Consider the following 12,600-nt stretch of genomic DNA (forward strand, 5'->3'; position numbering starts at 1 on the left):
GCCCACCCAGTAAATTATCCTTATTTACCTCCCTGGGCAGGATGGAGATGCTTTGGTATGCATAAACAACTGTTGACAAATAAAAACATACCACTGTCACTGAGGCGAAGACACAATAAATTGGCAACAACACAGAGAGCTATGGAAAGGAAAATGCTCCATCTCTCATTGCGTGATAGAGTCAGAGATATCTTGCTGAAGATTAAAGAAACAAAATGGAGATGGGCAGGTCACTTATCAAGAACTGAGGATAACAGGTGGATGAAGAGACTTATAGGATGGCAGCCAATGAGTGGAAAGAGGAGAAGAGGAGGACAAAAAGATGTTGGAGAGATGACATCACCACCTTTATGAGTACAACAGCTTGGACATCAGCGGCTAGGAACAGAAGTATATGGAAAATGCTGGAGGGGGCTTCACACAGCAGAGGGTGAAACAGCATGATGAGTGAGTGAGTGAGTGATATGTGCGCAAGCGCTATGTTATGCTCCCTTCCGACCCGCCTTATTATAATAACTAGCTAAAATAATGATTGTATTGAGCTTGGTACACGGCCCTTTACGTCTGTTATTTTAAATAACATCGGCGTGTAAAAGAAAAGAAGTTCATATAAGACGTGTATGATAAATAATGCAGTAGCCAGAAATAGTCACAAGATATTAGAAAACTGGTGATGGAAGCCTCGGAATGAAAGGCATGACACGGACCTTTATTAAAGATGGCAAAAAGAGACATATGTGTTGTCACTTATCAAAGATAAGATAGGCCGGACAAATTTCTGATTGAACTTAGTTATGACCTTGATTTTACACATAACACATTTATAGCTTTCAAAGTGAATTTAATTACTTTGTTAAAGCCTTATTGTTTGGATTTTTATATTAAATTAATAATTTTTGACATTGAACAGTTTTCTACAAAATAGTCATATTTAAGTAGCCGTAAACTGCTTTAGCGAACTAATACGCACGGATTATTTTGAATAATTGCGTCACATAGTTCATTGAGTGACTTGTATTTTGATTACATATCATCAGACAGCCAAATATCGATTCGTCTCTTCGTTAATTTCATGTTATGCAAGAATTTTTTTTTTCAAGTATTATATTTGTGATAGGCTATAAAATGTTGATGTTCCAGATAGCCAGATATTAAAGATTATTATATTATACATTTTGGTATTTTGTGTATGATTTTAGGTCTGGTAAGTTGTGTGTTGAAAGAAAATTTTCGGTATCTTTAAAATGTTTTAGAGTAAAATTAGTAAGAGGGCACTTTGTCATTTAATGACACTTTTTGCACATATTTTTGTTTCTTTAATTTATCATACACGAGATAATAACCAATTACAAATATTATGAAATTTATAGCCTCATCACTTTCCGTGTGGCTGTAGCGCTCACTTTTTAATATAGGGGAAACCTGCCCATACTTTTGTATTACATGTTGTTTAATGGAAGCGGCCGTTCATACTCACATCCTAAATTGGAGCTCGAACTTGCAATAAAATTGAATAAATGGGACCAATGGACACCAAACGATGTAAATTACCATTAAAATCATCAAACAATAATAGAAAATTGCCATAATATTTTCAAATTAGTATAAAAGAGGGGGTCGAAAACGAACCCCATCCAACGTCGTTTTTTGGCACGCACCATCTCATTTTTCAACCGATTGTTTATTTTGAAGGTGTCAAAATGCTCTAAAGGATGAACGGTTTATCAGCATGCAGCAGATCAGCAGCGATGCATTGCACTTTTAATTAATACTAACGCTATATCTCCGTTAAATAATTGATATACTGCCTTCTGGCTCTCTGTATCTGATCCCCTATACTTGCAAGTATTAATATCGGATCATGACATTAACAAAGCGACGAGTCGATATTCGGCTGTCTATCAAATTCACTCATAACGCGTTATTGTGGTTACAATGTCAATATTGACCTGTTTACTTCTGCAACAGGAATGGTCAAAATTCTGGATTAAAAGTGTGCATTGTTTTCAAAACTCAGTTCATAATATCGTTTTATTTCTAATACGCTAATCATGTTAATGAAAAAGTAAAATAAGAGAGGCCTAAGAATTCAGCCTTGTGAAACACCATCATTTATCTGCTTGTCTGGAGATGAAGTTCTTTAACCGTTATTTTAAAAATGCAAAATGTAAGTGTTACGACTTACCTGTCAAACACAACTGTGACGTAGAAACCAAGCACAAATGATATTGGAAACACTTTGGTGTAATCATAGGCGTACAGGAAAGCTTTTCAAAATTTGTTTTGACTTTTCCCTTTAAGGCATGTCGGTATATGACACTAACAATTGAATAGAACAGAAGAAACACAATCATCTCTCGCCAAAGTAACTTATAAACGCTTGCTTTCCATCGAAATAGGAGTCTTGCAAATCCGTGTAATTTAAACTGAAAAGACACAAATAAAGAAGAAAACACATTAATTTATGATAGACTGCACTGTGCTAAAATGGTGTATTCAAGTCAATAAAAATGCTGTATATATATTTCAATATTTTGCAGGAGTTTTTCCGTTGGGGAGAAGAAGAAAACCGGGAAAAAGTTCTGTTTAGCGAAAAATCACAGCGACAACGGTAAATGCTTGGACTGTCGCAATGGAAAAACGCACACCAAGACGCCGCGGCTTGTCTTAAATCATTGAAAATAATTATTAAAACTACTGAAAAACTGAATGGCCCTTAACCGTAAGTTTTATTGATTTGCATACGGACACGTGCTTTGCGTCAAATCGGAGCCATGTCTGTACAAATCACATCAACATTTCCGTTTTCTTTGACAATAATGTTAATGAATTTTCAAGTTTTATTCATAAATGTATTAATCATAATGTAAAGTAAGGAAAGTAAGTAAACTTGAACATGTTTATTCTCATTTGACTCATGTTTGAATACCTATAATTTTTGTTTTGATTTTGTTTTTTAATAATACACTTGACGTCCACATTCGATATCAGCATTTAAGCGGTTAGCTATCGATTCAGTACAAAAAGACAAGCACACAGCAGCTGAATCTTTACAAACAATGATGAGTATTGACTTTAAAATCTCAAATTTCTTGACTTTGATACGGATGTTGGTGAAGTTCATAATAGAAATAGAAAAGATATTTCAAACAAGAGATATTCAGTGACACACATAACAATGTAGCCAAAATGCACTTATCATTATGTAAGTAAAAGGTGTAATAATACAAAGATATACTACACTCCTTACAATACATATGCATACATTGCGATAGAAATGGGATATCTGATTGGTCACATTTTTATCCAGTTGATCTTATTCGTATCGTAACATTTAAAATGGACATTTTTGAACACGTTAAACGAGTCTAATATTGCTTTTTTTATAGCCACTATAATTATATACCGATATAGGCCTACATAATATAAATGCATTTGGAAACAACGTTTTAAGCTGCAGTAATGTTGGCAACATTAAAGGGGAGTAAAATAAAAACAGGTCAATTGTTCACTTAATGTGCCATCAACGGCGAGTTTGTACAATTCATAGAAATGACACAATCCACGTCAAACGTCTGTACGAGTAGTTCAATTGGCGCTGTTGTCCTTGAAATTGTTTTCCATGCATATGTGTATTATAATTGGACAATTGGTTACTGTGTTCAAAAATAGTTTCAGTGAACCTGTGAATTTATGTTAACTATGATGAGATCATTTTTGAGTTTGCGGTATCATTTTTTTAGAATTATGTCGAGCAAAATTGCTGCAGAATTGCTTCCAGAAAATAACCCCGGCACAAGGCGTTTAAATTATATTATGTGTTTTAACTGCATTCTTGCTTTGCCCACTTAAAGCCATAATTATTATAACATTTCTGTAAAAAATAGATTAGTATTCATTTTCCATAAAATGTTAGCTTTTACTGTCAGATATGTCCCCTTTTAATTTTGAGCCGAACAAGTGAGGTAAAGCAAAGAAAATTGGAATTTACTACTAGCGCCAATGCATGCTACTCCGGCGGTTGTAATAGTACGACCCTCTGATGTGTGTGTATGTGTGTCCCGCACGCCGTGTGCATACTGTGTTATAAACATCACATACGTGTTGGACTAATATTTCCATCGTAATAATAAAACGACGGTTCCTGCGTTTTATTCAAAATCTCAGAGTATCTTTGTTAACTAATGTACATTACAATAGTGTAAAAACCAGAAAAATTGAGGGCGTTCTCCTCAGCAAATGTTATAATAGGGCTTTAAATGCAAGAAAAATAGTACAGCCCTCTTCTGGACCCCAAGAATGAAGTATTTCATGCAAGTCTAGAAAAATTGAGGTAGTGTGAAGTGAATTGAACGACCACACAATTAAACCATTAACCGCCTACGTATGATCAGAGGACATGCGTATACGAATCAGAAACGAGTGTAATCTTAGTGTACAGCCCATCGTGATATCGTGAAAGGTGTAAAAAGAGCTCAAGACAAGTCAGAATGTCAGCCTTATAAGCATAAATTAATAACTATTCCAACATGTTAAAATCATGTTAGCTTATTCTGACTTCCAACTAGGTCGATCAAATTAACTATCGTGTTATAGTTATTATGGATATAGCCCTTCAAAAGTTTAATTGCATGTATTGTATTTGTAAAACTATAAAGAAGGAATCGATTATCATTTAAATGATCAAACACAATCCTTGTGTTTTATGTGGCAGATACAAAATGGCGGCATAGATTGCTTAAGTGCACTGAGGTCAATAACGGTAAAGGCAATTTTGAGGCCTTGTTTTATTTTAAGCCCAAACAACTTGCAGTGATAACAGCATTTAGGAATAACATCCACTCTAAAAGGTTCCTTGGTGAGTAATCATACTGCACGTACAAAATTCCCAGGTGTGCATCTATTTCATACTGTGTGTACAACTTGGCAAATACAGTTAAAGCAAAGAAGGCTGTGTGGTTAAAGGTAGGGACATTAGACGAAACAGCTGGCACAAGAAAATGTTTATAAAATATCACAAAAAGAAAAATGAAAGAAAAGCACAAAACGGATCAATGTTTAAGAAAACGGAAATGCCTTTAGAATATTATTGTCAATTTCAAAGATGCATTTTCAGCAAATATAATTTTTTTTCTGAACAGCTGGTGCAAAAAACGTTCTCTAAAGGAAAAGCGTCAAACATGGCAAAAAAGGTATACTACAGAACAATGTTTAACGGAACGTAAGCTACATTTAGAGTTGTCAAAACTGATAACCAAAGAAGATTTTTTTGAAAGTATTACTTCGTTGTCTGCATATGTTATTTCCATAAATCCGTTGTGATTATTGTAATATATATTTACTAATAGCAAATATTCGCTGATTCGCAGTAGCCGTTGTTATATAATACCTGTCTAGCAAATCTTTCGCCGTGCACCCATTATGCAGATCATCCATCGCGTGGATCGTTTGTACTTTCATTTCCCCATTAGAACCTTTTACTTCACGTTAGAGTCACTCAAATTTATGTATCGCTAAAAGCGATTGAAATTAATCCTCCATCACCAGTACTTTACAATGTAGGCTATCCTCATTAATCCCGCAACAGATCTAAGGGTGGGTCATTATTTCTCACAAGCATGATGAAAATAATGATAAAGGAAATATAATATTACAGGCTGAGAGGATCACATAGGTACATTTCATTGAAATAAAGTGGACCTCACTTGGGAAAAGTAAGATGAAAACCTTCAAAATACATGTTGGGTCTTGACGCGACGCCTTTGAACTTAGGATACACGTTACACACATTACCTTTAGACCCTCATGTATACACAGCTCGATTCCTTTGCCATGGTACTTTAAGTAAGCGGGATCACAAGCTTAGTTTTAGACACGAGATGGTACTTTAAGCCAACACAAAATGTTGGGTGTCTATCGGCACCGCTAACTGACGTGCTCAATGTGTAACAAGTCTAGTACCTCAACTACCATCTTAACCCTCGATACATTGGGTACCTCACGGGTGCAAACATTAATTGCTATGTAACAAGTATGCACATTCCTATCGGCATAATTAGTCGCTAATACTTGCGTAATTCAAGTATAGTTGCAATACGCAGACACAAATGAGGTATGTATAAGGACATGTAAACGTATTACTATGGCAAATAACACCACATTTCCGGGTTATGTTAGGTGTGCACACATAATTACGTATAAAACGTTTTGATGCAAGGATTAATGTATGTATATTACCTGCAATTAAGGTGACATAATGGAAGCGAACATTAAAAGTACTTTGTAAAGACGAATAATATTCACTCGTTTTACTTGAGGGCATTTCATTTTTTAAGTACATAATTTATTCATGATCGTTGTGGCAATTACGATATATTGGTATCACTTTAAGCTTAATTACCGCATTGTTATATAGTTGAAGGGGGTGATACCATACTCTGTAACCATTTGATAGCTAATTTATCTATCAAAGCGTGTACTTTCTTTAATATCTAAATTTCTTCTCTTATATTTATCATTATTGCTAGCCCGGTGAATACATCGAAAATGTTACCTACGTAATATCTTGGAACATCCCAATTAACTCAACAAAACTCTTTCATCCGTTTTAGAAATAAATACAACGATGGTGGTTTTAAGTCCAACATCCCATATTGAAAACATTGTTGCAATACAGTGAAAATAGAACAAGGACAAGTACTGTTACATTGAGCAAGTGGATCTTTGAAGATTTTAGGTGCTGCTGTCGCAAGCTAGGAGGTTTATTTGAGTTAACAGAAAGTATAGGCAATGATATGTTCAACTGTTATGTATACAACTTTACAATTCATTACTATAAAGCAACAAATCTATACATTTTGTGTTAGCCACATTCTATCTTATGTTGAAGAAAAGTATGAAATGCTGAAACCGTTGTCAAGGCTGCTTTGAAATGGATTACTTGCCGGTGGTCGACATTGCGCGGATTGGGATACAATTTCAGGTTTAAAAAATTCATTTATTTTGTATGTGTTTTACCATGTTTACAAAGACTATTGGTGTGCATTTGTTCTCTTGAACGGCAAGACCTAGTGTCAATTACAAAACTCCCTTTGGCATAAAGAAGAAAGATCTAAATTACACCAAATTTAATGTGAAAAATCTCGTGTCTGGCAATGTCTTGGTACTTAGTAACTAACCGCTTCAGCAGGGAATTAACTTCATTTTCATTGTTCTAAATGAAAATCGGTCTTACTTTTATCTCTCACATGAATTGCATGCTGTAAACCTAACTGACAAGCATAAATAATTCAGTCGATTGCATGAAAGTGTTAGTACAGTTGCATTCAATTACTGTGCAACCATCAATCAGGGTCTGGAACCTCGTTTATATTACTTGAACAACTATTGTCAATATTTTGTGTTTTGCTCGGTTCAACTTAGAAACTCTTACTTAGGTTTACATGTTTTAACTCAGGTTTACCGTTTGAAAAATATTAAAACTCGCTATGGATTCTTCTTATTAAATACAACCCATTTTTTCTAAGAGGGCTGAATGCATGCGAATTTCCCTTTCTTCCTTATGATAAATTCAACTTCTGACCATTATCATTGATGCCACACGACAGGCACCAACATGGCTATCGTATCTTTACATTCCTCACTTTATACCGCATTTAGCAGATCATGAACAATAACAGCAACAAAAACAAAACAGTTTGTGTAAGTTGGTGGGATTGGCGAGATTTTTCAATCAGAAGTCATTTTAGGACTTTTGCTACTTCGATTTTGGCCAATGTGTAATAAAGTAGCTTTATACATTGTAATGATGTCCATTATATTTATCTGAAACAACAAATCACGTGGGTTTTTGGTATGCCAGTGCCTACGTGAGACGTGGGCATTAAATTAAGTGCCTTTTTACCTTTAGCTGGCATACATGTGTAAATGTAATAAGCATATCTGATATGTTTAATGCCAAGTGACTATCCACTTATGGTTCTTAAGAATATCATTTCAATTAATTTCTTATAATTTTTGTATTACTTTTGTAGTTCCTTATCGAAACAGTATTGAAATATAATTTGTAATACAAATTAAATAAGAACAATGAATGAAACACCACATTTTCAAAATATATTTTGAAATTCTCAATTTATCAATTTACCAATGTGCCAGTCGTCCAAACCCAATGAAGTCATTAAATGTGCTAGGTGTGCGCCCTAAACAGTGCAGTTCACTGATGTAGTGGGTGCTAAGATTCTTGTAACGGTTGGAGGTCTTGCTCATCACACATAGTTCATCCCGTACTATCCGCTACCAAGTACGGATTATTGTACACAGAGGAAATGGTAAGATCTTCTTGATGAATGTGACAAGCGCATTTGAAACAACACATTTAACACCACTTGTACGAAACTGTAACACCAGAACGCAAAACCTATAATTCCAATGAACTGTATAAAAGTACTTATGAATAATCTCTGGTGACCTTTTGACTCGCATCTTGTCACAACTTTACGATACCCTTGTTATTGGGACGTTCTTTGAGTATTTTATCTGCGATTAAAACGTGTTTTGTTAGATTTAAATTAAACACATAAGACCACTCGTTAACATGTCATATTCTACGGCTGATTAGATTTGATAAACAAAATTATAGAATTCAGCCACCATTGGGAGATTGGCTTTTTAACCCTAACTACTTAACTTTTTAGTTATGTTACATATTTCCTTTCAAAACCAACACGGAATTTTCTTAAACTCCTCGTTTGTCTAAAGCTATACCGAACCCAATACTAGGCGTATTAGTACCCATGTGAATGATTTCAAGCTTTCACATACGTTGAAATAAATTTTAACTTTCCAATTTTGCAAATCGTAAGGATTGCCAACTGTATATTGCACTCGAATACAAAAGAGGCTTAACCTATAAGATTGTCCCTGGAGATTTCTACCTTGGTAGTGACAATGTACAGTACTTGCGCTTGCACTATTTTCACTGTGATGCGACTATATTCCTAACACGGGATGTTTGTTTCCCATGCTATTAGAACAAACAAAGATGGCAAATTATAAATCCATGAGGTACCGCGAGCATTGCAAATTACTGGATACTCTATAAAAGCACGACCTATCACGAAACAATAGGTTAACACCGATAAATATACAAATTTCGTGTGGACAAATTTTGAAGAAAAAAAAATTAAAGACCAGTCAAATATAAACCTATTGTATACATACCTGTGTATATAGAAACGTATTTGCTTTGTTCTGTTGCTTTTTATACGTTTTTGTTTGTTTGAGGGTAATCAGTAACAATAATGATGCAAAACAGAAGTTTGTTACTATTGCACAATCTTTTTTGCAAACTATCAATTAAAACAAACTATGATGTAAAAGCACATAAATATGTCTTCTTCCATCTTCCATAACATTTGTTCTCATTTGAAAATAATTATGATAATTGCTTTCCTGGCACTCTGCTGGTAACATGGCTCGAAAAATATTAAAGTCTGATCAGTAATATAAGAAAAATAAGCAACCATAAATGATTTATTATATGAATGATAAGTAATTTCTTATCGATATGTAACCCATAAAATACACAGGAATGAATTTTTTAATGACTTCTAACCATTTCCAAATTTTGGTTTAATCATCCACACGTTTTAACATTTGATTTATAGTAAGTTACAAAGTACACAAATGGGTATAAATTTATGACGCATTTTTGTGCTCGTACACTCGTATTAATTACAACAGTACAATAGGTTTCCAAGAATAAATTATGTGTAAAACGAGATCAAAAGATATCACAGAGATTTATTCTTTTCCCCCTATACATGTATGTTGAAAAATGAATCCTTGATCGAATTAAACCTTAGCATGTTTGTTATCAGTTGTAACATAATTCTATTCTTTTTTATTAATTTTACAAATTAATATTGTCCACTTCACATCAACCTTCAATATCAGCAAATGAATGGCTAGCTATCGATTAAGTACAAAAAGACAAGAGTACAGCAGCTGTATCTTTTTACACAATGATGAATATTGACTTTTAAAATCTCCACTTTTTACTTTGATACGGATATTGGTGATGTTCATAATTGAAATTATGAGGAAATGACAAAAAAGTTAGAGAGCTATTCAGTGACGCACATAAAATGTAGCAAGACTACAAAATGTCATGTGTTATTAAAAGAAAGATGTAAACTGCTTAGATAAATTGATATAAAAAGTGTCGTATTTACAGGCGTTAAAGTTTGACATCGTTTCTGAACTTTATTGGTAAAATTTTCAAATATCAAAGAATAACATTGTGGCCAATCATGTCAAATTACTTTGTTGAAAGTTCAAGGCTTTGACAACATAACTCAAGAACCATTTTACCTAATATTTTGCATAACTGAAATGTGGACATTTTATAATATTTACGAGAAATACGAATCTTGACGCTCAATGCAAACGCTAGTGTTACAGGTTTAAAAACCTCATGTTGTTTTTGCCATGTTTATTTACTTTATTCGAAGTGTCCTCAATCGATTTGTCATAATAATGCAGAAGCATATTATGCTACCATCTTGTAAGTTTGAATAAACTATTTTTCTTTATTAATTAAAAACAAAATCTAATAAAGTCGCCATACATCCGGCTGTTTTATTGATTGGTAACCGCTTTTATTCAAAATGAATTTTGGTCTCACCTTTCAGATGGGTCTTTGCAACTGGTAGACTGAAATCACTGAATAGTAGCACAGCCCTCTTCTGAACCCCAAGAACTAAGTCGTTCGTGCAAGTATAGAAATATTCTAAGTGTAAGGTAAATTGAACGACCACACAATGAAATCATTAGCCGCCTACGTACGATCAGACGACTCGCATACGAGTCAAAAATGAGTTTAATCTTACTGCACAGTCCATCGAGATATCGTGAAATGTGTTAAAACAACCAACGACAAGTCAAAATGTCAGCGTATAAAGCATTAAATAAATTAATAACTATCCCAACATGTTAAAAATCATGTTAGCTTACACTGACTACGAAGTAGGTCGATTAAATCACAACTACTCTTTGCTGATGAAATCTTTATATGCCTTCAAATGTTTAATTAAGTGTGCATGTATTTTGTTTGTAAAACTATAAAGAAAGAATCGATTATCACTTTAACGATCAAACACAATCACTGGTTTTTTTTGTATGTGGCAGATACAAAATGGCGGCATAGATTGCTTAAGTGCACTGAGGTCATTAACGGTAAAGGCAATTTTGAGGTCTTGTTTTATTTTAAGCCCAAACAACTTGCAGTGATAACAGTATTAAGGAATAACATCAACTCTAAAAGATTCCTTGGTGAGTAATCTCACAGAACGTAAAATTCAAAGGTGTTTAACTGTTTAGCTATTTCATAATGTATGTACAACTTGACAAATAGAGTTAAAGGTAGTAAAGATTGACGTTCAACGAAACAGCTGGAGCAAGAACATGTTTACAAAATATCGGAAAAACGTCAAAGAAAGGCACAATGAGGAACTATGTTTAAGGAAATGTATACCTTTAGAGTTGTCAATAACCAAAGAATTGTCAGTATTGGTAATATAAAATAGAAGCGATACATCCGAAAATAATGATTTTTTCTAAACAGCTGGTGAATGAAATGTATAAAAATATAGAGAAAATGTAAAACATGCAAAGAAAGGCATTCGGAGCAATGTTTGATAGAAACTTTAGTTTGCAGTGGCGTCAATTCGTCTTGTAAAGTGTGTGTGGGGTGGGGGACGGTGAATTTGATCGACTTTTCAAGAGGTGGCTGTGGGGGGGTGTGTGTGTGTGTGTTAAGGGATTTGAGTGGTTTGACACGTCCTCCAGGATTGACGGCCGGTATTTTGGCTGCATATGTTATTTCCATAATTCCATTATGGTTATACATATTAATAGTAATGGCAAATACTCGCCGTGGTTCTATATAGCCTAATACTAGTCTAACCAATCTTTTGCCGTGCACCCATTATGTAAATCATGGCGTGGATCGTTTGTATTTTTATTTTCCCACTAGAACCTTTTACTTGATTTTATAATTACTCAAATGTATGTATCGCTGAAAGCGTTTGAAATTAATCCTTCAACTCCATTTATACTTTACAATGTGTTTTTGTCATTGATTTTATAAAGGTGAGATCATTCGGGGAGCACTTAACACAAATGTTCCCCCCGAAAGACCCCCTTTTTGATTTCGCAGCTCCGAAAGACCCCCTATATTTGACCAAAATAGAGGTCCGAAAGACCCTTGATTTTGATAATTTCAGCTCTAAAAGACCCCAAAATTGCTCATTCCACATACTTTTTCAGGAGATTTTCAATCAAAAAGCCAAGAAAGACCCTCGACTTTGACTCCAAATGTCCCCGCCATTTTACTTGTTCGCCAGGCCCGTAACCAGGGGGGGGGGGATGTGACGCCAAAGGGCGAAAATGTCCCCGTTTTTACCTTTAAAAAATGGATTCAAGTCAAAAAATGAAGATAAGGTCAAATAGAAATTAAAATGAACTTTCTTTCATTGAGGTAAGACATGCTTATTTTGCTCTGAGATTGTCTTGTTTGCTACTGAGTTCTATATATTT

The 12,600-nt window shown here is 34.3% G+C and overlaps 1 protein-coding gene across 1 annotated transcript in view; it reads right to left on the minus strand.

The window, feature by feature from the left end:
- LOC140152710 (bestrophin-4-like) overlaps positions 1–12,600 on the minus strand; it is a 239,588-nt gene that overhangs the window by 32,139 nt on the left and 194,849 nt on the right. The window contains 2 exon segments of the mRNA XM_072175171.1: positions 2,186–2,264; positions 2,267–2,426. Coding sequence (XP_072031272.1) covers positions 2,186–2,264; positions 2,267–2,426 — 239 coding nt within the window.

This window comes from Amphiura filiformis, chromosome 5 (genome assembly GCF_039555335.1).
Source record: "Amphiura filiformis chromosome 5, Afil_fr2py, whole genome shotgun sequence".
Classification (NCBI taxonomy): Eukaryota; Metazoa; Echinodermata; class Ophiuroidea; order Amphilepidida; family Amphiuridae; genus Amphiura; species Amphiura filiformis.